The 27449-nt window shown below is 46.9% G+C and overlaps 1 protein-coding gene across 1 annotated transcript in view; it reads right to left on the bottom strand.

The window, feature by feature from the left end:
- The window catches only part of LOC112256873 (spectrin beta chain, non-erythrocytic 1-like), a 73666-nt gene extending 50579 nt beyond the window's left edge, over positions 1 to 23087 (bottom strand). The window contains exons 1-2 of the mRNA XM_042326249.1: positions 22787 to 23087; positions 10929 to 11149 (exon numbers count right to left, since the gene is read on the bottom strand). Coding sequence (XP_042182183.1) covers positions 10929 to 11076 — 148 coding nt within the window. The 5' untranslated portion in view covers positions 11077 to 11149; positions 22787 to 23087. The remainder of the gene's footprint in view (positions 1 to 10928; positions 11150 to 22786) is intronic.
- Between the last annotated feature and the right edge of the window lie 4362 nt (positions 23088 to 27449).

Here is a 27449-nt window from a genome sequence, read left to right as displayed (position 1 = left end):
AATTAAACCCAATTTTGTATTGCTGATTCAACTTGTTCACCAGGGTTCGTGAAGATAACCAAGAATTTACAACTTTCAGATGAGACTGAATTAAGGTGACGATTAATATTGACTGCTATTGATGTAAACTATATATTAGTTTAGGTCTTTAAGAGTTTATTCGGAAGATAACAACTCTATAAATATTATTTTGTGGAGCCCCGACTCTCCAGTTAATTACATTTACACGATTAGCTCAATCAGGTAATATTAATAAAGGAGAAAGGATTTTCTAGAATAGCATGTCATATCACTTAATCCGGCATAGCCACGACCCTGGCTAACTGTGGCTATTCCTGGCTAGTCACATATATACTACTCCCCACCAGAGATCGGTTGTGGGAGATTGAACATTCCCATGTCGTCCACCCTTCCTGCTGTCTCCCCCTCTGTTTACCCCCAAAACATGTACAACCTGTATACAACCTTCTATAACCAAAATACAACCTTACAACCTGACCAGTTTAGTTCATGGGAAGAGTGCGGCAGGACTCTGGGTCTGGTCTGGAGCATGGTTGATGAGAGGACAGACTGACAGAGACACACCAGGGCAGCAGATGCACCCAGCACAGCTAAGCAACACCTACCCAGGCAGTGGGGGAAACTTTTTAGAATGACATTATTTCAACTCTACACAGGAGCTTGGCATGGGAGCAGGGTGAGAGGACAGAGACAAAGTAGAGGTAAATAAGCAATGCATTGCAGAAAGGTACAATTTATGATACATTGGTACTGTAACGGTTTTCTAGGTGTGAAGGGGAGTCGGACCAAAATGCGGCGTGTAGATTGCGATCCATGTTTAATGAGAAACGTAACACTAATCTAAATACAAAACAATAAACGTAACGAAAACCGAAACAGCCTAATACTGGTGCACATACACACAGAACAAAGACACTAAGGACAATCACCCACGACAAACTCAAAGAATATGGCTGCCTAAATATGGTTCCCAATCAGAGACAACGATAAACACCTGCCTCTGATTGAGAACCACTTCAGACAGCCATAGACTTAACTAGAGCGCCCCACTAGCTACAATCCCAATACATACACACCACATACAAAAACCCATGCCACACCCTGGCCTGACCATATAAATAAATACAAAATACTTTGACCAGTGCGTGACAGAACCCCCCCCCCCTAAGGTGCGGACTCCCGAACGCACCTCAAAACAATAGGGAGGGTCCGGGTGGGCGTATGTCCATGGTGGCAGCTCCGGCGCGGGACGTGGACCCCACTCAATCAATGTCTTAGTCCCCTCTCCTTGCGTCCTTGGATAGTCCACCCTCGCCGCCGACCATGGCCTAGTAGTCCTCACCCAGAACCCAACGGGACTGAGGGGAAGCTCGGGAGTGAGGGGAAGCTCGGGAGTGAGGGGAAGCTCGGGAGTGAGGGGAAGCTCAGGCAGGTTGATGGATCTACCAGATCCTGGCTGGCTGGTGGTTTCGGCAGATCCTGGCTGACTGGCAGATCCCGACCGACTGGCGGATCCTGACCGACTGGCAGATCCCGGCCGACTGGCAGTTCTGGCAGATCCCGGCTAACTGGCGGATCTGGAAGAGTCTGGCTGACTGGCGGATCTGGAAGAGTCTGGCTGACTGGCGGATCTGGAAGAGTCTGGCTGACTGGCGGATCTGGAAGAGTCTGGCTGACTGGCGGATCTGGAAGAGTCTGGCTGACTGGCGGATCTGGAAGAGTCTGGCTGACTGGCGGATCTGGAAGAGTCTGGCTGACTGGCGGATCTGGAAGAGTCTGGCGGATCCTGGCAGACTGAAAGATCTGGTTGCTCCATGCTGACTGGCGGCTCTGGCTGCTCCACGCTGACTGGCGGCTCTGGCTGCTCCATGTAGGCTGACAGCTCTGGCGGCTTCTTGACAGACTGACAGCTCCTTGCAGACTGACAGCTCCTTGCAGACTGGCAGCTCCTTGCAGACTGGCAGCTCCTTGCAGACTGGCAGCTCCTTGCAGACTGGCAGCTCCTTGCAGACTGACAGCTCCTTGCAGACTGACAGCTCTGGCTGCTCCTTGCAGACTGACAGCTCTGGCTGCTCCATGCAGACTGACAGCTCTGGCTGCTCCATGCAGCCTGACAGCTCTGGCTGCTTCATGCAGCCTGACAGCTCTGGCTGCTCCATGTAGACTGGCAGCTCTGGCTGCTCCATGCAGGCTTGCAGCTCTGGCTGCTCCATGCAGGCTGGCAGCTCTGGCTGCGCTGAACAGGCAGGAGACTCCGGCAGCGCAGGAGAGGAGAAAGGCTCCGACAGCGCTCGGCAGCTCTGGCTGCTCCATGCACGCAGGAAGCCTGGTGCAGCTCTGGCTGGAAGCTGGATAGACACAGGCGCACTGGAGCTCTTGAGCTGCCCAACCAGCTCGATGCCCACTCTAGCCCGAGATACGCCGGGCTGTGCGCACCACTGCATAACACGGTGCCTGCCCGGTCTCTCTAGCCCCCGGTAAGCACAGGGAGTTTGCGCCAATCTCCTACCTGGCATAGCCATCCCCCCAATACATTTTTGGGGCTGACTCGCATCCGCTCTGCCGTGCTAGGCCGCCTCTCTGCTTTTGCTGCCTCCAGCTCGAAAATAATCTCCAGGCTGTTCCCAGGGTCCTTTCCCGTCTAGAATCTCCTCCCAAGTCCATTTCTCCAAGTAGTGCAGCCTCTCCCACTGTAGTTGCTGCTGCTCCTGCTGCTGCTGCCTCTGTTGCGCCTCCTGCGGCTCCTGCCTGTTGACACGCTGCTTGGTCCGGTTGTGGTGGGTGATTCTGTAACGGTTTTCTAGGTGTGAAGGAGAGTCGGACCAAAATGCGGCGTGTAGATTGCGATCCATGTTTAATGAAAAAACGTAACACTAATCTAAATACAAAACCTACAAAACAATAAACGTAACGAAAACCGAAACAGCCTAATACTGGTGCACATACACACAGAACAAGGAACAAAGACACTAAGGACAATCACCCACGACAAACTCAAAGAATATGGCTGCCTAAATATGGTTCCCAATCAGAGACAACGATAAACACCTGCCTCTGATTGAGAACCACTTCAGACAGCCATAGACTTAACTAGAACACCCCACTAGCTACAATCCCAATACATACACACCACATACAAAAACCCATGCCACACCCTGGCCTGACCAAATAAATAAAGATAAACACAAAATACTTCGACCAGGGCGTGACAGGTACTGTAACAGACACAGAACAAAGACAGAATGGCATACTGTTGGCAGAGCACAGAATAACACAGAGATAACACGGAGATAACACAGCAAGACATAACACTGACAAAATGAATGATGGAATAACAAAGACATCGGTTAACAAATCTTAAATTAATATGAAGCAGTAGAGATGATAAAGAGAAACAGAAACAGAGAGAGAGAGAAGACATTTCGAAGCGGTGCAGCCAGCGGGTTTCTCCACGCATCGCGCCGACAGAAACAAACATCTTTCTGGTAAGAAGAGGGGCGGGGGCGTATGTCTTATGGCCAACGTGACATGGTGTGATGAAAGAAACATACAGGAACTCAAATCCTTCTGTTCACCTGATTTAGAATTCCTCACAATCAAATGTAGACCGCATTATCTACCAAGAGAATTCTCTTCGATTATAATCACAGCCGTATATATCCCCCCCCAAGCAGACACATCGATGGCTCTGAACGAACTTTATTTAACTCTCTGCAAACTGGAAACGATTTATCCGGAGGCTGCATTCATTGTAGCTGGGGATTTTAACAAGGCTAATCTGAAAACAAGACTCCCTAAATTTTATCAGCATATCGATTGCGCAACCAGGGGTGGAAAGACCCTGGATCATTGTTACTCTAACTTCCGCGACGCATATAAGGCCCTGCCCCGCCCCCCTTTCGGAAAAGCTGACCACGACTCCATTTTGTTGATCCCTGCCTACAGACAGAAACTAAAACAAGAAGCTCCCACGCTGAGGTCTGTCCAACGCTGGTCCGACCAAGCTGACTCCACACTCCAAGACTGCTTCCATCACGTGGACTGGGAGATGTTTCATATTGCGTCAGACAACAACATTGACGAATACGCTGATACGGTGTGCGAGTTCATTAGAACGTGCGTTGAAGATGTCGTTCCCATAGCAACGATTAAAACATTCCCTAACCAGAAACCGTGGATTGATGGCAGCATTCGTGTGAAACTGAAGGCACGAACCACTGCTTTTAATCAGGGCAAGGTGTCTGGTAACATGACTGAATACAAACAGTTCAGCTATTCCCTCCGCAAGGCTATCAAACAAGCTAAGCGCCAGTACAGAGACAAAGTAGAATCTCAATTCAACGGCTCAGACACAAGAGGCATGTGGCAGGGTCTACAGTCAATCACGGACTACAGGAAGAAACCCAGCCCAGTCACGGACCAGGATGTCTTGCTCCCAGGCAGACTAAATAACTTTTTTGCCCGCTTTGAGGACAATACAGTGCCACTGACACGGCCTGCAACGGAAACATGCGGTCTCTCCTTCACTGCAGCCGAAGTGAGTAAGACATTTAAACGTGTTAACCCTCGCAAGGCTGCAGGCCCAGACGGCATCCCCAGCCGCGCCCTCAGAGCATGCGCAGACCAGCTGGCCGGTGTGTTTACGGACATATTCAATCAATCCCTATACCAGTCTGCTGTTCCCACATGCTTCAAGAGGGCCACCATTGTTCCTGTTCCCAAGAAAGCTAAGGTAACTGAGCTAAACGACTACCGCCCCGTAGCACTCACATCCGTCATCATGAAGTGCTTTGAGAGACTAGTCAAGGACCATATCACCTCCACCCTACCTGACACCCTTGACCCACTCCAATTTGCTTACCGCCCAAATAGGTCCACAGACGATGCAATCTCAACCACACTGCCCTAACCCATCTGGACAAGAGGAATACCTATGTGAGAATGCTGTTCATCGACTACAGCTCGGCATTCAACACCATAGTACCCTCCAAGCTCGTCATCAAGCTCGAGACCCTGGGTCTCGACCCCGCCCTGTGCAACTGGGTACTGGACTTCCTGACGGGCCGCCCCCAGGTGGTGAGGGTAGGCAACAACATCTCCTCCCCGCTGATCCTCAACACTGGGGCCCCACAAGGGTGCGTTCTGAGCCCTCTCCTGTACTCCCTGTTCACCCACGACTGCGTGGCCATGCACGCCTCCAACTCAATCATCAAGTTTGCGGATGACACAACAGTGGTAGGCTTGATTACCAACAACGACGAGGCGGCCTACAGGGAGGAGGTGAGGGCCCTCGGAGTGTGGTGTCAGGAAAATAACCTCACACTCAACGTCAACAAAACTAAGGAGATGATTGTGGACTTCAGGAAACAGCAGAGGGAACACCCCCATCCACATCGATGGAACAGTAGTGGAGAGGGTAGCAAGTTTTAAGTTCCTCGGCATACACATCACAGACAAACTGAATTGGTCCACTCACACAGACAGCATCGTGAGGAAGGCGCAGCAGCGCCTCTTCAACCTCAGGAGGCTGAAGAAATTCGGCTTGTCACCAAAAGCACTCACAAACTTCTACAGATGCACAATCGAGAGCATCCTGGCGGGCTGTATCACCGCCTGGTATGGCAACTGCACCGCCCTCAACCGTAAGGCTCTCCAGAGGGTAGTGAGGTCTGCACAACGCATCACCGGGGGCAAACTACCTGCCCTCCAGGACACCTACACCACCCGATGCTACAGGAAGGCCATAAAGATCATCAAGGACATCAACCACCCGAGCCACTGCCTGTTCACCCCGCTGTCATCCAGAAGGCGAGGTCAGTACAGGTGCATCAAAGCTGGGACCGAGAGACTGAAAAACAGCTTCTATCTCAAGGCCATCAGACTATTAAACAGCCACCACTAACATTGAGTGGCTACTGCCAACACACTGTCAATGACACTGACTCTACTCCAGCCACTTTAATCATGGGAATTGATGGGAAATGATGTAAATATATCACTAGCCACTTTAAACAATGCTACCTTATATAATGTTACTTACCCTACATTATTCATCTCATATGCATACGTTGATACTGTACTCTATATCATCGACTGCATCCTTATGTAATACATGTATCACTAGCCACTTTAACTATGCCACTTGGTTTACATACTTATCTCATATGTATATACTGTACTCGATATCATCTACTGTATCTTGCCTATGCTGCTCTGTACCATCACTCATTCATATATCCTTATGTACATATTCTTTATCCCCTTACACTGTGTATAAGACAGTAGTTTTGGAATTGTTAGTTAGATTACTTGTTCGTTATTACTGCATTGTCGGAACTAGAAGCACAAGCATTTCGCTACACTCGCATTAACATCTGCTAACCATGTGTATGTGACAAATAAAATTTGATTTGATTTGACATTTAAATGGAATTGAGAGAGAGACAGCAGACAGTGCCTGATTACATCATGGGTTTCAGAATCCACTGAATCATTGGACAGAAGAGGCTGGCTTCCTTTCTTTTACTCCTGTCCTCCTGTCTTCCTGTCCTCCTGTCATGTCCTCCTGTCCTCATATCCTCCTGTCCTCATATCCTCCTGTCCTCATATCCTCATGTCCTCCTCTCCTCCTGTCCTCCTCTCCTCCTGTCTTCATGGCCTCCTGTCCTCCTGTTCTCCTGTCCTCCTCTCCTCCTCATGTCCTCCTCTCCTCCTCACTAATGTGTTCCTGTCATCAGGGAGCTGGCTAGCAAAAGCTAATGTAAATTGTGATGGACAACCGCTCTCTTAGAAAATCGAATAACGGAGAGAAAAGATGGAAGTTAGGAGGAAAGGAGGAGATGGATTATTTAATAGATGTTCCACACAGTTATCTGAACAGAGTTTCTGAAGAGCCTAAGAGAGTCACATGGCTCACCAGGAGAAAAGACACCAAATGAATACTGTAGCTAGTGTTTATGTTACATCATATTTTGATAATGTCAGGTGAAAATAGTTGGTGAGTACAAGGTGAGTGGTAAGGGTGGTAGACAGGTAATAAGATAGTGTTAATACATAATCAATCCCACTCTAATTCCACGAATAAAAGATTACAGCACTGGCCTGCCTTGAATGGCAGGGGGAAAGGAAAACACAGTACAACCTTTTTAGGAGTTTGCTTCATGAAATATTCAGATCAAACTCAGCGAACAGTTGGAACATAGCCTCTGCTTCCTGAAAATAAATACAACTACATTTTTTTTAAAAGTGCCACTACACAGTGGAATGTCACGGCCCTTCCCTTGACTCCCCAGCTCGTCACGACAGCAGGAGCAATCAAACCACCCACACGCTCGCTCGCATCGCAAGCCAGACCTCCCCATCAACCCCTCCTTGACCTAAATCTGTCCCGAACACAGAGAGAGGGATGGGAAGGGTACCCTGGGAAACTGTGTTCTCTTCTTTAACCCCTGTAGGGTGGGAGGGGATGAACTGGACACACCACCATCACTGCAAGACTAACCCTAACCTTAAAGTTAAGTGAGAGAGGGTGGACTGTGGACCCACCCAGACCAGCCTGGACAGTAGTTTACCTTGCTGCTGCCTGAAGCATCCATCCCACCAACACCAACACCACCCCCAGCCTCCGATCAGCCTGGACAGTAGTTTACCTTGCAGCTGCCTGAAGCGTCCATCCCACCAACACCATCCCCAGCCTCAGATCAGCCTGGACAGTAGTTTACCTTGCTGCTGCCTGAAGCATCCATCCCACCAACACCACCCCCCCCAGCCCCAGACCAGCCTGGACAGTAGTTTACCTTGCTGCTGCCTGAAGCATCCATCCCACCAACACCATCCCCAGCCTCAGATCAGCCTGGACAGTAGTTTACCTTGCTGCTGCCTGAAGCATCCATCCCACCAGCACCACCCCCAGACCAGCCTGGACAGTAGTTTACCTTGCTGCTGCCTGAAGCATCCATCCCACCAACACCATCCCCAGCCTCAGACCAGCCTGGACAGTCGTTTACCTTGCAGCTGCCTGAAGCGTCCATCCCACCAACACCATCACCACCCCCAGCCCCAGACTAGCCTGGACAGTAGTTTACCTTGCAGCTGCCTGAAGCATCCATCCCACCAACACCATCACCACCCCCAGCCCAGCCTGGACAGTAGTTTAGCCTGAAGCATCCATCCCACCAACACCAACACCACCCCCAGCCCAGCCTGGACAGTAGTTTACCTTGCTGCTGCCTGAAGCGTCCATCCCACCAACACCATCACCACCCCCAGCCCCAGACTAGCCTGGACAGTAGTTTACCTTGCAGCTGCCTGAAGCGTCCATCCAGGATGGAGTTGAAGCAGATGTTGGAGGTGCTGTAGCTCAGACACCTCGCCTTCTTCATACTCCTTCCTGAGGAGGAGGTGGTGGGGGGAGAAGCTGGGCAAGGGGGAGAGGGAGCATGGCGTTGCTGACGTCTGGCAGGTGTGCAGGTGGAGGAGGAAGAGGAGAAACAGGAGATGGGGGAGAGACCCAGACCCAGTCCCAGAGGATGAGGGTCTCTAGATCCAGACGTGGGTATGACCCGGAGGGTCCCGTTCCTCTCAGGCTGGTGTTCTGTCTCCTGCCTGGTGGTTCTCCCATCACCCCTCGCTGCCCTCCTCTGGGCTCTGTGGACGGGTGGGGTGCTCCGGCTGCGGTTGCTGCTGCTCAAAGTGGCCCGGAGCGGGGTCTCTTTCCCTGGGGTGATGGCCCGGTCCCTGGTGGCCTCTCTGTAACTGTCCCTGTCCCTCCCCAGGGTCACACCAATGGATCTGAGGGGTGTGGACGTCTCCCTGTTAGTCTCCCGGGTCTCCCTGGTCTTCAGGCTGATCTTGACCTCTCGGAGCCGAGGTTGGCTGACAGCACGCAACAGACATGGAGACGGGCTGCTCATCTTGAGTCCTGAGTCCAACGATGGAGGGAGTCTGGAGCGGAGATCTGGGATGAGAGGTGCTCAGCAGCACTCCACTTATCGCCACTTCTCTCCTCTTTTCTCTCTCGATCTCACTCTTTTCTCTCCTCGTCTCTTGTTCCCTCTACCTCTCCTGTCTGGCACACTCTCCTGTTCCCGCCCTCTCTCTTTCTGTCTCTCTTTCACACTTCTCTGTTTTCACTCCAGCACTGATGCTGCGCTCTCTCTCTCTCTCTCATCCCTCGCTCCCTATCTCGCTCGCTCTCTCTCTCCCCCCTCACTCTCTCTCCTCACTTCAGCGCTGATGTTGCTCTCGTTCGCTCTCTCTCTCCCCCCTCACTCTCTCTCCTCACTTCAGCGCTGATGTTGCTCTCGTTCGCTCTCTCTCTCCAACAAGCTCTCACAGTCTCACGTCAGAATTAGACGTTCATCCATATTTATCAAATGTCAAATTTAGAAGTGTTTAAGGTTAAGTTTAGGCATCAACTCCAAATTTTTAAGGTAGGGCATTAACTCTGAATGTTTAACGGTAAGGGTTAAGGTTTGGGCTTAAAACAAAAATATCAAAAACAACTTTCTATTGCTGGATTTGAACATGCAACCGTTGGAATCAGAGGCAGATGCTTACGCCTCTCCACCATCCACATCCGCACCATCCTAGCAAAACTGAAAACTACAGTACTTGAAAAAAACGGTGCTCAGTGTTGCCCCTAGTGGCTGGTTTTCCTGCATCTCCATATGTCCTCAGACATGGACTGACCCCGAATACTGACTTGTATCACGGATGACCTGCCCGATCTCCCGCATCCCGTTCCACTCACCTCAGCCAAGTGGTTCTTTCTCCAGCGCACCAGCCATGCATACAAATGTCCCAGGCTTCACATGTGTGTTCCTGACAAGGCTGTGCATCTCCTCTCCTCCCCACACAGCCATGAAATAACCATGGGAAGTGTAGGATGGAGGGCTTAGTGTTTTTACATGACTCAGTGATCATACATGTTTTAGTCAGTGGGTGAATATCTATACACCAAAGTGGATCAGAGAAGGGGTTCCCAAAATCGGAGGAGATTATGAGAATGTTACTGTATGTGTATGATGGTACAGTAGACATAGATCATACTCGGTTCACAACCTGTACAGCAATACTGATGTGTAAGAGCCATTACTCCCTCCTATTCATTCCCTCCCTCTTTCTCTCTCTCTCTTCCCCCACTTTCTCTCTCTTCCCCTCGCTCTTTCATTCTCTCTCTCCCTCTCTCTCATTCCCTCTCTCTCTGTCTGTGACAGGGAACTCTGATTGCATTACAGAGACATCAGTATAGCAACATAACACCAGCTAGCTAGCTCCCACACAGAGGCTCTCTCCTCTTTCAAAGAGACAGACAGACTGGGAACAACCACCAGCTTGAAAGAGAAAGCTAAAGAGAGATAGAGATCAGTACAGCCAATGGCCAAAATGAAGTAGAGTCCTTGACATCCAATAACCACACACTCTCTTCCATTAGCGTACCACTTATGGGGGCTGCCATTTAGGAGGCAGACAGGGAAACCTAAATGGAAACCTATTCCCTATATACTGCACTACTTTTTACCAGAACTTAAGGGAGGGCAGCTGTCCACATCGCTCACACTGGAGCATTCTGGAAATGTGCAAATGATCCCAGCAACTCTAGGGGGTGTGTGTGTGAGTGAGTGAGTGAGTGAGAGAGAGAGAGAGAGAGAGAGAGAGAGAGAGAGAAAGTGAGAGAGCGAGAGAAAGTGAGAGAGCGAGAGAGAGATTAATGACATTTGAAATGTCTTTATTATTTTGGAACTTCTGTGAGTGTAATGTTTACTGTTCATTTTTATTGTTTATTTCAGTTGTTTATTATCTACTTCACTTGTTTGGCAATGTAAACATATGTTTCCCATGCCAATAAAGTCCTTGAATTGAATTGAACACACCCCAGCCCACCCCATGTTTGACCCCTAGGTCACCTGCAAGGGCTTTGATGCGTGACCTCTCAAACAGTCTTGCAGAGCTGTTGTCATTGTCCAGTTCCTCTCCTAGCAGCTCGAAGCGTGTGTTGATGCGGCTGTACTGCTGAGTGATCTCAACATTGTCAAAGTCCGTGGTGGACGTCATGGCTGCAGCCAGTGTGGCGGTGGGGTCGGTGGCTCAGTGAGGTAACTGGGGGCTGGAGACCGCTTCAGCTGCTCTGGGAAAGGAGAAAGAGGAGTGGTGGAGGGAGAGGAGGATGAGGAAGAGTGGTGGAGGAGTGGTGGAGGGAGAGGAGAGGAGGAGTGGTGGAGGGAGAGGAGAGGAGGAGTGGTGGAGGGAGAGGTGGAGGGAGAGGAGAGGAGGAGGGTGGAGGGAGAGGAGAGGAGGAGTGGTGGAGGGAGAGGAGAGGAGGAGTGGTGGAGGGAGAGGAGAGGAGGAGTGGTGGAGGGAGAGGAGAGGAGGAAGTGGTGGAGGGAGAGGAGAGGAGGAGTGGGGAGGGAGAGGAGGACGAGGAAGAGTGGTGGAGGGAGAGGAGGAGAGGAAGAGTGGTGGAGGGAGAGGAGAGGAGGAGTGGTGGAGGGAGAGGGAGGAGGAGTGGTGGAGGGAGAGGAGAGGAGGAGTGGTGGAGGGAGAGGAGAGGAGGAGTGGTGGAGGGAGAGGAGGACGAGGAAGAGTGGTGGAGGGTGGTGGAGGGAGAGGAGAGGAGGAGGGTGGAGGGAGAGGAGAGGAGGAGTGGTGGAGGGAGAGGAGAGGAGAGGAGGAGTGGTGGAGGGAGAGGAGAGAGGAGGAGTGGTGGAGGAGAGGTGGAGGGAGAGGAGGAGGGTGGAGGGAGAGGAGGACGGGAAGAGTGGTGGAGGAGTGGTGGAGGGAGAGGAGAGGAGGAGTGGTGGAGGGAGAGGAGAGGAGGAGTGGTGGAGGGAGAGGAGAGGAGGAGTGGTGGAGGGAGAGGAGAGGAGAAGGGAGAGGAGGAGGGAGAGATACGGAAGGATCAGTATGGACCTCACACACAGGCAGGACGTCTGGAAGAGGGAAACTGTAAGGTGATAATAATTAACAATGATTTATATACATCTTTATTCAAAGCGCCAGTACCAATAAATGTTGAAAGGTAAATGAGCATGTCAAGATTGTAAAGTGCAGTAGTTGTAAGTGTTACTCAGATACACTGTTACAGAGAGCCTTGTGAAGTATTATAACTGACATCAACTTCAAACCAAAACATCACAACCTCATTCATCCACGCAGACCTATGAGAAGCTGTTCTGAATTTACTATAAAACACAAATCTCAATGGAAGAAATCCTGTTACATACAGTACCAGTCAAAAGTTGACACACCTACTCATTCAATAAAATTTGATTTGATTTGATTTGAAGAGTTTTTCTTTATTTTTACTATTTTCTACATTGTAGAATGATAGTCAAGACATCAACATTATGAAATAACACATTGAATCATGTAGTAACCAAAAAAAAGAGTATTTGAGATTCTTCAAAGTACATTTGCCTTGATGGCAGCTTTGCACACCTGAAACGCATTTCAATGAACAGGTGTGCCTTGTTAAAAGTTCCTTTCTGCAATTTCTTTACTTCTTAATTAATGCGTTTGAGCCAATCAGTTGTGTTGTGACAAGGTAGGGGTGGTATACAGAAGATAAAAAGACCAAGTCCATATTATGGCAAGAACAGGTCAAATAAGCAAAGAGAAATGACAGTCCATCGTTACTTTAAGACATGAAGGTCAGTCAATCTGGAAAATTTCAAGAACTTTTAAAGTTTCTTCAAGTGCAGTCGCAAAAAACATATACATTCTTTACAGAGTTCAAGTAACAGAAACATCTCAACATCAACTGTTCAGAGGAGACAGTGTGAATCAGGCCTTCATGGTGGAATTGCTGCAAAGAAACTAATACTAAAGGACACCAATAATAAGAAGAGACTTGCTTGGGCCAAGAAACACGAGCAACGGACATTAGACCGGTGGAAATCTGTCCTTTGGTCTGATGAGTCCAAATATTAGATTTTTGGTTCCAACCGCCGAGTCTTTGTGAGACGCAGAGTAGGTGAGCGGATGATCTAGACGTGTGGTTCCCACCGTGAAACATGGAGGAGGAGGTGTTATGATGTGGGGGTGCTTTGCTGGTTTTGTTTTTCAACAGGACAATGACCCAACATACCTCCAGGTTGTGTAAGGGCTATTTGACCAAGAAGGAGAGTGATGGAGTGCTGCATCAGATGACCTGGCCTCCACAATAACCTGACCTCAACCCAATTGAGATGGTTTGGGATGAGTTGGACTGCAGAATTAAGGAAAAGCAGCCAACAAGTGCTCAGCATGTGGGAACTCCTTCGAGACTGCTGGAAAAGCATTCCTCATGAAGCTGGTTGAGAGAATGCCAAGTGTGTGCAAAGACATCATCAAGGCAAAGGGTGGCTACTTTGAAGAATCTCAAATATAAAATATATTTTGATTTGTTTAACACCTGTTTGGTTACTACATGATTCCATATGTGTTATTTCATAGTTTTGATGACTTCACTATCATTCTACAATGTAGAAAATAGTACAAATAAAGATAAACCCTTGAATGAGAAGGTGTGTCCAAAGTTTTTACGGGTACTGTACATCCTAGGAACGTATACCATTTAGGTTTACAACCCTTTCCTGCTATTTAGGAACCCCAAATAGTCCCCTCCACTCCCTCATCCCTCCCCAGGCTCCAGTTTTAGCATGACATGTCCCCCAACTGTCACAGTGGAGTGTTTGTGTCTATGCGTGAATGTGTGTGTGTGTGTAGGTGTGTGTGTGTGTGTGTGTGTGTGCGTGCGTGGGTGGGTGCGTGCGTCTGTGTATGTGCGTGTGTGCCTGTATGTGTGTGTATATGTGTGTGTATATGTGTGTATATATGTGTGTGCGTGTGTGGAATGGCGGGTGAAGGTTAACCACTAAGATCTATTTTGGTGCAGCATGCCTATTTCATCACCCCTCTCCCACCTCTCGGTCTCTACTGGGGAACATGATGAATGATAGACTCAAACCAAACGGCTCAAACCAAACGGCTCAAACCAAACGGCTCAAACCAAACGGCTCAAACCAAACGGCTCAAACCAAACGGCTCAAACCAAACGGCTCTCGCTGGACCCGTCGACGTTTCAACTGTGTGTTTGGTCTGTGTGTTTCTACTAGTTTAATGCTAGTGTGTCTGGGTTAACTTCATGTGTAGGGATGTGTCTGTACAGTTCAATGAATATGGGAGAGTGTCCTCGTCTGGTGTTTTGCTATCCTGCACAAACACCAGATATTAGGACTAAAGTCATAATGTTATGTAATTTATTGAATCCTGTAGCTACCCAGTGATATGATATGTACTAGAAGGTCCAGACTAGATCTCTGCACATGGAACTTCAACTTCTCCATAGATCATCATGCACTGGTGTCAATGGGGATTTGGGAGAAAGTTAGTTACATGTACATCACACATACTAAACCTCTGACTGTGTCTCAAGGATTTAAACCCCTCCCAGCATAAGTAACTTGAGTTATAACCAATCTTTCTGAGTGTAGCTGTACCGTTTCCACTGTGGGATGTAAAGTTGATGATGGCCTGATCCGGCCAAACCCTAACCCGGACAATGCTGGGCCAATTCTGTGCCTCCGTATGGGACTCCCAATCAAGGCCGGATGTGATACAGCCTGGATTTAAACCAGGGACTGTAGTGACGCCTCTAGCACTGAGATGCAGTAGACCGTCTAGTGGATGTGAGTGTGTCTGTCTACCTTGTGTTACTCTTTCACATCTGATTCAGCAGTGATGTCATCATTCAGCATTCAATCAAACCTTGCCAAGGAATACCAAGACAGACAGATGGAAATCTGAAGACATTTAGCAGAAATGTCATACCTCCCTTTGTATGAAATATGAAGGCCAACACAAAAGGTAATATATCTCTAGGTAAACACAACACAACTGAGCAGAGGAACCATGGCAACTATCTGAGAACACAGCCAGCCGATGTTCCATCTGTAACTATTCCTAAAACACCTGTCAGTGTTTCTGTCAGTGTCACCCTCAGACAAATCGGTGTGCAATCCTGATGAAGCGCTTTCATCAAACACAAAACACCTCAACAACGAGCCAAAGAGCCTCTAACAATGTCTGAACAGAATGTTCTAGATAATGTCACAGACAGACAGAGGTTATAATGTCTACATAACTATATCTGCTGCAATGAAAATTAAATGATTTCCCGGAGTAAACACAGTAACTGTCTAGGAAGGAGGAGGAGTGGTTGTATTTTCTAAGGGGTATGGAAAGTGGAGAGGGAGAAATGAGAGCTGGCAGATGGGTGTGGTTAGGAAGACTCACGACCCACACAGTGTGTGTAAGTGTATCGGTAACAGCTGGAGAGAGGTCTGTGACATCTTGGCATGGTTTAAATCTGGTAGAGACCTTGACATTGGACCATGTTCCCCAGACACAGATTAAGCCTAGTCCTGGACTAAAAGGCATGAGAATTCACATAGGCTCAACCTATATCAGGGAAACTGTCGCATAGCAAGTAAAGATAAAGCCATATCAAAGAGAGGGATAAAAAACAGACATGACAGACCATTATGTACCTTCTAAATGCTTTCTTCCCTAAACTCAGGGGACAGTCTGAGATCTAAGAGCTCATCCCTAATTTGATTGACTGTCAATATCTATAGATTGTCCTCTACTGCCAACTGGACCTACCATACAACTGGACCTACCATACAACTGGACCTACTGTACCACACAACTGGACCTACCATACAACTGGACCTACTGTACCACACAACTGGACCTACCATACAACTGGACCTACCATACAACTGGGCCTACTGTACCACACAACTGGAACTACCAAACAACTGGACCTACTGTACCACACAACTGGACCTACTGTACCACACAACTGGACCTACTGTACCACACAACTAGACCTACTGTACCAAACAACTAGACCTACTGTACCACACAACTGGACCTACTGTACAACTGGACCTACTGTACCACACAACTGGACCTACTGTACAACTGGACCTACTGTACCACACAACTAGACCTACCACACAACTGGATCTACTGTACCACACAACTGGACCTACTGTACAACTGGACCTACTGTACCACACAACTGGACCTACTGTACAACTGGACCTACTGTACCACACAACTGGACCTACTATACCACACAACTGGACCTACTGTACCACACAACCAGACCTACTGTACCACACAACTGGACCTACCAAACAACTGGACCTACTGTACCACACAACTGGACCTACTGTATCACACAACTGGACCTATGTGCCATACAACTGGACCTACTGTACCATACAACTGGACCTACCATACAACTGGACCTACTGTACCACACAACTGGACCTACCATACAACTGGACCTACCATACAACTGGGCCTACTGTACCACACAACTAGACCTACCACACAACTGGACCTACTGTACCACACAACTGGACCTACTGTACAACTGGACCTACTGTACAACTGGACCTACTGTACAACTGGACCTACTGTACCACACAACTGGACCTACTGTACAACTGGACCTACTGTACCACACAACTGGACCTACTATACCACACAACTGGACCTATGTGCCATACAACTGGACCTACTGTACAACTGGACCTACTGTACCACACAACTGGACCTACTGTACCACACAACTGGACCTACTGTACCATACAACTGGACCTATGTGCCATACAACTGGACCTACTGTACAACTGGACCTACTGTACCACACAACTGGACCTACTATACCACACAACTGGACCTATGTGCCATACAACTGGACCTACTGTACAACTGGACCTACTATACCACACAACTGGACCTACTGTACCACACAACCAGACCTACTGTACCACACAACTGGACCTACCAAACAACTGGACCTACTGTACCACACAACTGGACCTACTGTATCACACAACTGGACCTATGTGCCATACAACTGGACCTACTGTACCATACAACTGGACCTACCATACAACTGGACCTACTGTACCACACAACTGGACCTACCATACAACTGGACCTACCATACAACTGGGCCTACTGTACCACACAACTAGACCTACCACACAACTGGACCTACTGTACCACACAACTGGACCTACTGTACAACTGGACCTACTGTACAACTGGACCTACTGTACAACTGGACCTACTGTACCACACAACTGGACCTACTGTACAACTGGACCTACTGTACCACACAACTGGACCTACTATACCACACAACTGGACCTATGTGCCATACAACTGGACCTACTGTACAACTGGACCTACTGTACCACACAACTGGACCTACTGTACCATACAACTGGACCTACTGTACCATACAACTGGACCTACTGTACCATACAACTGGACCTACTGTACCACACAACTGGACCTACTGTACCACACAACTGGACCTACTGTACCACACAACTGGACCTACTGTACCACACAACTGGACCTACTGTACCACACAACTGGACCTATGTGCCACACAACTGGACCTACTGTACCACACAACTGGACCTACTGTACCACACAACTGGACCTACTGTACCACACAACTGGACCTACTGTACCATACAACTGGACCTACTGTACCATACAACTGGACCTACTGTACCACACAACTGGACCTACTGTACCACACAACTGGACCTATGTGCCATACAACTGGACCTACTGTACCACACAACTGGACCTACTGTACCACACAACTGGACCTACTGTACCACACAACTGGACCTACTGTACCACACAACTGGACCTACTGTACCATACAACTGGACCTACTGTACCACACAACTGGACCTACTGTACCATACAACTGGACCTACTGTACCACACAACTGGACCTACTGTACCACACAACTGGACCTACTGTACCATACAACTGGACCTACTGTACCATACAACTGGACCTACTGTACCATACAACTGGACCTACTGTACCACACAACTGGACCTACTGTACCATACAACTGGACCTACTGTACCATACAACTGGACCTACTGTACCACACAACTGGATCTACTGTACCACACAACTGGACCTACTGTACCATACAACTGGACCTACCACACAATTTGACCTACTACACAGACAGAGACAACACTACACTGTATACTTACAGTACGTATATATATATAATTTACACTACTACAAGTCAGTGAAATCTATGAACAGAAAGACAAAGTGGCATAGTATTTCTGATAGAACAGAATGTATCGTCCTTTTCAAACAGCTCAAGTAATCTATAGATGATCTATGACAGACCGTTGGGAAGGGGGGCAGGTCCAAAAATCGCCCCCTTTCCCAAAGTTTTGGGACCAAGTTTGTATGTCAATCTCAACAAACAGAAAATAGATCCCTCCCTATTTAGTAGTGAAGGCTTGGTTTGACAATATCCAAATGTCATTTAACTTGAGTGTTTTGTAACAGATGTCTCTTTCCATTCATCGAATGGCAGTTGCGTAGTTTGAATGCTGGAACTACTGTATATTAGAGTGGAGCGGGTCAGCAGGAGCGGGTCAGAGAGGAGCGGGTCAGCAGGTAGCCTACAGGAGACTATTGAAGGAGCCTAATCAGATAAAACATTGTGACTAGATGTGTTTATGCCACACATAAAAAGGTAATACGTTTTAAAACTTAAATGACAAATATTTAGGCTATATTGAAGCGTTAGGTTCTAGGTCGAGGAATGGTCGCTCTGATCGGAAAGGAGGCAGAATGTGTGTTAAGCTTTCCTGAATAACTGCGCCTGCTGGGAGCACAGGCCTATGTGGCCACACTATATAGGACGACTTGAGAGAATGATGATCAACAACAGACAGCGCATCAGTATCAGAAGCAAAACTACAGCCAGACTGGCCTGCTACTGTGCCTTTCTGTAATCTGTCCAGAGTACACCCACAACTAATCCAAATGGAATTCAACTTCAAATAACAGGGCTTTTGTGTCATTATTCAGAAGTTTACGCAATTGTACTTACTTGAAAACAATAACGTAATTATGAATTGGATTGTGGTGCCGTAAACTAGTCTAGGTAGGATCATTTTATTGTCTCTAAACAAAACCAATAGGGAAGCTCATTGAGCTACATGTCTGCACTGTTCTTTCATGTGTAATAATGCACCTGGCCTCTCCACTGACTGCCAGACATTCCTCTATCTTGTGGATTTATATTGAACATTTGTGAAGATTTGAATGATTCTATGTATGGTACGATTGCTAGTTAACCTATTGCAGATCTGGACAAACGATCCATCGACCACTATTGTCACTATGGGTAGAGGGCAGGGTAGACAGTTGACTGGTAGACTATATTGACCTGTGGTATAGTAAGCGGGCGGAAAAGCGTAATGCATAAGGGAAGTACCAAAACACCTTGATAGGGGAGGAGCATGCAATCAGTTAAGGAAATGTGGCTATATGGAAGACATTATATAGAGTACCATTCAAAAATTTGGACACACCTGCTCATTCAAGGGTTTTTCTTTACTTTTACTATTTTCTACATTGTAGAATAATTGGGATCAAAGCTATGAAATAGCACATATGGAATCATGTAGTAACCAAAAAAGTGTGAAACAAATCAAAATATATTTTATATTTGAAATTCTTCGAAGTAGCCACCCTTTGCCTTGATGACGGCTTTGTACACTCTTGGCATTCTCTCAACCAGCTTCATGAGGTATGGAATGCACTTCAATTAATGGGTGTGCCTTGTTCAAAGTACATTTGTGGAATTTCTTTCCTTCTTAATGTGTTTGAGCCAATCAGTTGTGTTGTGACAAGGTAGGGGTGGTATACAGAAGATAGCTCTATTTGGTAAAAGACCAAGTCCATATTATGGCAAGAACAGGTCAAATAAGCAAAGAGAAATGACAATCCATCATTACTTTAAGACATGAAGGTCAGTCAATCTGGAAAATTTCAAGAACTTTGAACATTTATTCATGTGCAGTCGCAAAAACTATCAAGCGCTATGATGAAACTGGCTCTCATGAGGACGGCCACAGGAAAGACCCAGAGTTACCAGTGCTGCAGAGGATAAGTTCATTAGCGTTACCAGCCTCAGAAATTGCAGCCCAAATACATTTTTTACAGAGTTCAACAGACACATCTCAACATCAACTGTTCAGATGAGACTATGTGAATCAGGACTTCACTATCGATTTGCTGCAAAGAAACCACTACTAAAGGACACCAATAAGAAGAAGAGATTTGCTTGGGCCAAGAAACACGAGCAATGGACATTAGACCAGTGGAAGTCTGTCCTTTGGTCTGATGAGTCCAAATTTGAGATGAATGGTTCTTTGTTTGACGCAGAGTAGGTGAACGGATGATCTCCACATGTGTGGTTCCCAATGTGAAGCATGGAGGAGGAGGTGTGATGGTGTGGGGGTGCTTTGCTGGTGACATTATCATTGATTAATTTCAAATTCAAAACACACTTAACCAGCATGGCTACCACAGCATTCTGCAGTGATACACAATCTAGTGGGACTATCATTTATTTTTCAACAAGACAATGACACAACACACCTCCAGACTGTGTAAGGATTATTTGACCAAGAAGGAGAGTGATGGAGTGCTGCATCAGATGACCTGGCTTCCACAATCACCCGACCTCAACCCAAATCAGATGGTTTGGGATGAGTTGAACCGCAGGGTGAAGGAAAAGCATCCAACAAGTGCTCACGATATGTGGTAACTTCTTCAAGACTATTGGAAAAGCATTCCAAGGTGAAGCTGGTTAAGAAAAGCATTCCAGGTGAAGCTGGTTGAGAGAATGCCAAGCGTGTGCAAAGCTTTCATCACGGCAAAGAGTTGCTATTTTGAAGAATCTCAAATATATTTGGATTTGTTTAACACTTTTTTTGTGTACTGCATGATTCCATATATGTTATTTCCTATTGTTGATGTCTTCACTATTATTCTATAATGTAGAAAATAGTAAAAATAAAGAAAAACCCTTAAATGAGTAGGTGTGTCCAAACTTGCAAAACGGCAAATATAAATCATGTATATCCTGCCCTGTGCCCAATAAAAAAAACACACAAAAACAACAAATGTTTGACAACCCTCCCCTATTTTGGACTAAGACCCCCCCCAATTTAGAACAGTCCCTAATAGAACTATAATAGAATTACCTTAATAATATTGCATTTAACCTTCATCTATGGGACATAAACGTGACAGTATCACATATTACACACACAATGTGTAGCCTACTACATTGGTAATCCTAAACCTGGTTTGGAGCGCGATAATGGATGAGTTTGATCTTGGTAGAGGTTATAGGGAAGAGGAAAGGGAGAAAGCGGATCGATAGTGAACTATTCCTGGAGGGTGTTTACAGTAAGTTTGCGTCCTAAATGGCACCCAATGTCCTATAGTGCACTAATTCTGACCAAAGCCCTATGGGCAAAAGTAGTGCACTTAATAAGGAATATGGTGCAATTTGGGACACATTCCAGACTGCTGGAAAGGCTCCATGGCATGCTCACATTTATCCTTTAACTCTGTAAGCTGTTCACCTAAAGTCACTATTATTCTAAACCAAAGGCTGTCACACCACACAGCTGTTTTCATTCACTGATATCAGGAAGCTGTAGTGACTCTGCTTTGTGTTTGTTTGGCAGAGAGAGAGAGAGAGAGAGAGAGAGACAGAGACAGATAACAGTGAAAGGTTGAAGAGAGAGAGTTGACAGTGAAAGGGTGAGAAGAGAGAGTTGACAGTGAAAGGGTGAGAAGAGAGAGTTGACAGTGAAAGGGTGAGAAGAGAGAGTTGACAGTGAAAGGGTGAGAAGAGAGAGTTGACAGTGAAAGGGTGAGAAGAGAGAGAGGGCAGTGAAAAGATGAGGAGAGAGAAGGGAGAGAGATGGAGAGATGGAGAGAGGGACTGAGTGCCCTGGACCTTCCCTATTAGGTTAACTTGATATGAAACGTTTTTTCCCCCAATATTGTCTCCCACTCATGTAGAGTGCAGAATGTAAGCAATATGATGATATAACAGTGCAATCCACCTAGTGGAGAGAGGATAACAACATGCCCAGTCTGTGTGCATTTTGCTGCAACCAAATTGCATTATTCTATTCTATTATTTTAGGCTATGTGCCAAGGACACCGTTTGAAGTGGAGCGCGCTCTCTGTGGCCTCATGTTAAATTAAGTACCAAGGGGGATTGATGAAGAGGATTAAATAGTAAAGTATATCCTCCTGCCCAGCAGACAACAACTTTTAAGATAATATTGTATTAATCTCTCTCTCAAATGTATGTATCCGATAACACTACAGATAATAATGATCTGCGAGCGACGCGACCAAAGTCTGCATCGAGACCGTCATAGCCCCCCACAGCGAGCGCACTCAAAGTTCACCTTACACCCGCTTAACTAACGAGTAGCCTAGCCTACCGAATGAAGGTCTTTCAAGGAAGGCCTTTCAAAGTTAGAAGTGATACTAATATACGCTTGTGTCAGAATAATTAACAAGAAATACAAGGTTAGGTAGGCTACAACAGTGTATCCATCGCGGTATTTGAAAGGAAATGAAAGTCCTTCAAAAAAAATTGCATTGAGGAACAACAGGTGGTAAACAAAATTAGCCACTGGTGTCTACATTTAGAAAATACTCTCACTAATATTCCACCGCCATGTCAATAAATATATTTAAAAACGCAGATTCTCACTAACATCTGTAACCATATTTCCCCATAATTTGTTTAAAAGAATGGAGACATCTCACCAGTGTGAATTTTCATGAAACTTTCCCCCTATCCACCAAACTCACCTATGCTTGATATAATCCTTCAGGAAAATATACACCTTTATATTTCCCTCAAATTAAAACCCCATTAATAATCCCATGGAATCACTAGACGAGTCCTGGTCACGGCAGTGGACTCCTGGATGGAACGGTCTTGGAGAGCCAGAGCGGGCAAGGTCGGGAAAGGGGTTGTAAAACTTGCGACTGTGCACACAGCACGCTCATTCTTCATTCCCGTCAGCCAGCGAGCCAGCGTTTGACCCACCCCATGTTTTAAAAATAAAGTACACACGTCTAGTACATAATCTCTGTGCGCAGGGGCCCGACATTCCTGTCGTGTGCTGGTGACTTTAAATGGCAGCTAAAGACGCATTTCAGTGTGGTGGGGGTGCGCCCCCTCCCCTCCTCTAACTTTTCATTTGGAGACACACCGTAGCAAAACATTTTTCTACACAAAAGGAAAATTAGCGTTTCTTATTGGACAAGTTCAGGTAGCTCCTCCCTGTTTCAGTCTGTTTTCATTCGTTCTGTGCCAAATGTATACAACCCTATCGCTCAGATTTAATCGGAACACACCAACACCCGGCCCCCGCCCCCTTCAGAAATGTCATCTCAACTACTCTGCTACTACTCTCCCCAGTGAGTCCTCACTCAGACACTACAGTGATTCACTCCAGTATACAGTAGACCTACAGACACTCCACTATGTACTGATTCATTGATTGTGGTCAGATGAAAAACATTGTTGACTATACAAATAAACATGAGAGCTGCAACAAACGACTTCAATAAGAACATAATGTTGAGTAAATTACAACATCATGGATATGTGTACAGCTGAAGTCGGAAGATTACATACACTTAGGTTGGAGTCATTCAAAATCGTTTTTCAACCACTCCACAAATTTCTTGTTAACAAACTATAGTTTTGGCAAGTCGGTTAGGACATCTACTTTGTGCATGTAATTTTTCCAACAATTGTTTAGACAGATTATTTCACATATAATTCACTGTATCCCAATTCCAGTGGATCAGAAGTTTCCATACACTAAGTTGACTGTGCCTTTAAACAGCTTGGAAAATTCCAGAAAATGATGTCATGGCTTTAGAAGCTTCTGATAGGCTAATTGACACTATTTGAGTCAATTGGAGGTGTACCTGTGGATGTAAGGCCTACCTCCAAACTCAGTGCTTCTTTGCTTGACATCATGGGAAAATAAAAAGAAATCAGCCAAGACCTCAGAAAAAAAACTGTAGACCTCCACAAGTCTGGTTCATCCTTGGGAGCAATTTCCAAATGCCTGAAGGTACCACGTTCATCTGTACAAACAATAGTATGTAAGTATAAACACCATGGGACCACGCAGCCGTCATACCGCTCAGGAAGGAGAAGCGTTCTGTCTCCTAGAGATGAACATACTTTGGTGCGAAAAGTGCAAATCAATCCCAGAACAACAGCAAAGGACTGTGTGAAGATGCTGGAGAAAACAGGTACAAAGTATGTATATCCACAGTAAAATGAGTCCTACATCAACATAACCTGAAAGGCCACTCAGCAAGGAAGAAGCCACTGCTCCAAAACCGCCATAAAAAAGCCAGACTACGGATTGCAACTGCACATGGGTACAAAGATGGTACTTTTTGGAGAAATATCCTCTGGTCTGATGAAACAAAAATAGAACTGTTTGTCCATAATGACCATCGTTATGTTTGGAGGAAAAAGGGGGAGGCTTGCAAGCCAAAGAACACCATCCCAACCATGATGCAAAGGGGTGGCAGCATCATGTTGTGGGGGTGCTTTGCTGCAGGAGGGACTGGTGCACTTCACAAAATAGATGTCTTCATGAGGGAGGAAAATCATGTGAATATTTTGAGACTCTGGGTTCACGCCCGGGCTCTGTCGCAGCCGGCCGCGACTGGGAGGTCCGTGGGGCGATGCACAATTGGCCTAGCGTCGTCTGGTAGAGATATCCTTGTCTCATTGTGCACCAGCGACTCCTGTGGTGGGCCGGGTGCAGTGCGCACTAACCAAGGTAGCCAGGTGCACAATGTTTCCTCTGACACATTGGTGTGGCTGGCATCTGGGTTGGAGGCGCGCTGTGTTAAAGAAGCAGTGCGGCTTGGTTGGGTTGTGTATCGGAGGACGCATAGCTCTCGACCTTCGTCTCTCCAGAGCCCGTACGGTAGTTGTAGTGATGAGACCAGACAGTAACTATTAACAATTGGATACCAAGAAATTGGGGAGAAAAGGGGGTAAAAAAACAAAAACTTCAGATTTCAACTGTATGTTTAAACCTTAAGAGACTAACCGGGGGGGTAACAAATGGAATTGTTTTAAGATGGTCTTGTTCAATTGTACATTGAACACTACACATTGGCTGCTACGATAGAACAGCTATTTCCATGTTAAAAGGTTATTGGATCCATTTTCACCATTGTTTTTGATGGTCGGTCACTCTGGTAGGCCTACATAATGATCAAATAGCCACAGTAGCCTACTTGACCACTGTTAAAACTGTAACTTAAAGCTGGTACAGCCTCAGTGTTCACAGTAAAAAACGCACCGGGCCTCCTGAGTGGCTCAGTGGTCTAAGGCACTGCATTGCAGTGCTAGCTGTGCCACTAGAGATTCTGGGTTCGAGTTCAGGAGACCCATGGGGTGGCGCACAATTGGCCCAGCGTCGTCTGGGTTAGGGGAAGGTTTGGCTTGCAGGGATGTCCTTGTCCTATCATGCACTAGCGTCTCCTGTGGCAGGCCGGGCGTAGTGCTTGCCTGGTGCACGGTGCTTCCTCTGACACATTGGTGCGGCTGGCTTCCGGGTTAAGTAGGCATTGTGTCAAGAAGCAGTGCGGCTTGGTTGGGTTGTGAATCGGAGGACGCACAGCTCTCGACCTTCGCCTCTCCCGAGTACGTACGGGAATTGCAGCGATTAGACAAGACTGTAACTACCAATTGGATAACACGGAATTGGGGAGAAAAAGTGATAAAAGTAAAAAAATATATTACAAAAATAAAACATGCGCTGGAGGTTTCACAGAATTTTCACAATGTTCAAGTTTATGTCAAATCAAATCAAATCAAATCAAATTTTATTTGTCACATACACATGGTTAGCAGATGTTAATGCGAGTGTAGCGAAATGCTTGTGCTTCTAGTTCCGACAATGCAGTAATAACGAGCAAGTAATCTAACTAACAATTCCAAAAAAACTACTGTCATACACAGTGTAAGGGGATAAAGAATATGTACATAAGGATATATGAATGAGTGATGGTACAGAGCAGCATAGGCAAGATACAGTAGATGATATCGAGTACAGTATATACATATGAGATAAGTATGTAAACCAAGTGGCATAGTTAAAGTGGCTAGTGATACATGTATTACATAAGGATGCAGTCGATGATATAGAGTACAGTATCAACGTATGCATATGAGATGAACAATGTAGGGTAAGTAACATTATATAAGGTAGCATTGTTTAAAGTGGCTAGCGATACATTTACATCATTTCCCATCAATTCCCATGATTAAAGTGGCTGGAGTAGAGTCAGTGTCATTGACAGTGTGTTGGCAGTAGCCACTCAATGTTAGTGGTGGCTGTTTAACAGTCTGATGGCCTTGAGATAGAAGCTGTTTTTCAGTCTCTCGGTCCCAGCTTTGATGCACCTGTACTGACCTCGCCTTCTGGATGGCAGCGGGGTGAACAGGCAGTGGCTCGGGTGGTTGATGTCCTTGATGATCTTTATGGCCTTCCTGTAGCATCGGGTGGTGTAGGTGTCCTGGAGGGCAGGTAGTTTGCCCCCGGTGATGCGTTGTGCAGACCTCACTACCCTCTGGAGAGCCTTACGGTTGAGGGCGGTGCAGTTGCCATACCAGGCGGTGATACAGCCCGCCAGGATGCTCTCGATTGTGCATCTGTAGAAGTTTGTGAGTGCTTTTGGTGACAAGCCGAATTTCTTCAGCCTCCTGAGGTTGAAGGGCGCTGCTGCGCCTTCCTCACGATGCTGTCTGTGTGAGTGGACCAATTCAGTTTGTCTGTGATGTGTATGCCGAGGAACTTAAAACTTGCTACCCTCTCCACTACTGTTCCATCGATGTGGACGGGGGGTGTTCCCTCTGCTGTTTCCTGAAGTCCACAATCATCTCCTTAGTTTTGTTGACGTTGAGTGTGAGGTTATTTTCCTGACACCACACTCCGAGGGCCCTCACCTCCTCCCTGTAGGCCGTCTCGTCGTTGTTGGTAATCAAGCCTACCACTGTTGTGTCGTCCGCAAACTTGATGATTGAGTTGGAGGCGTGCATGGCCACGCAGTCGTGGGTGAACAGGGAGTACAGGAGAGGGCTCAGAACGCACCCTTGTGGGGCCCCAGTGTTGAGGATCAGCGGGGAGGAGATGTTGTTGCCTACCCTCACCACCTGGGGGCGGCCCGTCAGGAAGTCCAGTACCCAGTTGCACAGGGGCGGGGTCGAGACCCAGGGTCTCGAGCTTGATGAAGCTTGGAGGGTACTATGGTGTTGAATGCCGAGCTGTAGTCGATGAACAGCATTCTCACATAGGTATTCCTCTTGTCCAGATGGGTTAGGGCAGTGTGCAGTGTGGTTGAGATTGCATCGTCTGTGGACCTATTTGGGCGGTAAGCAAATTGGAGTGGGTCAAGGGTGTCAGGTAGGGTGGAGGTGATA

Source organism: Oncorhynchus tshawytscha, linkage group LG08, assembly GCF_018296145.1.
Source record: "Oncorhynchus tshawytscha isolate Ot180627B linkage group LG08, Otsh_v2.0, whole genome shotgun sequence".
NCBI lineage: Eukaryota > Metazoa > Chordata > Actinopteri > Salmoniformes > Salmonidae > Oncorhynchus > Oncorhynchus tshawytscha.
This window is presented reverse-complemented; position numbering and strand designations above follow the sequence as displayed.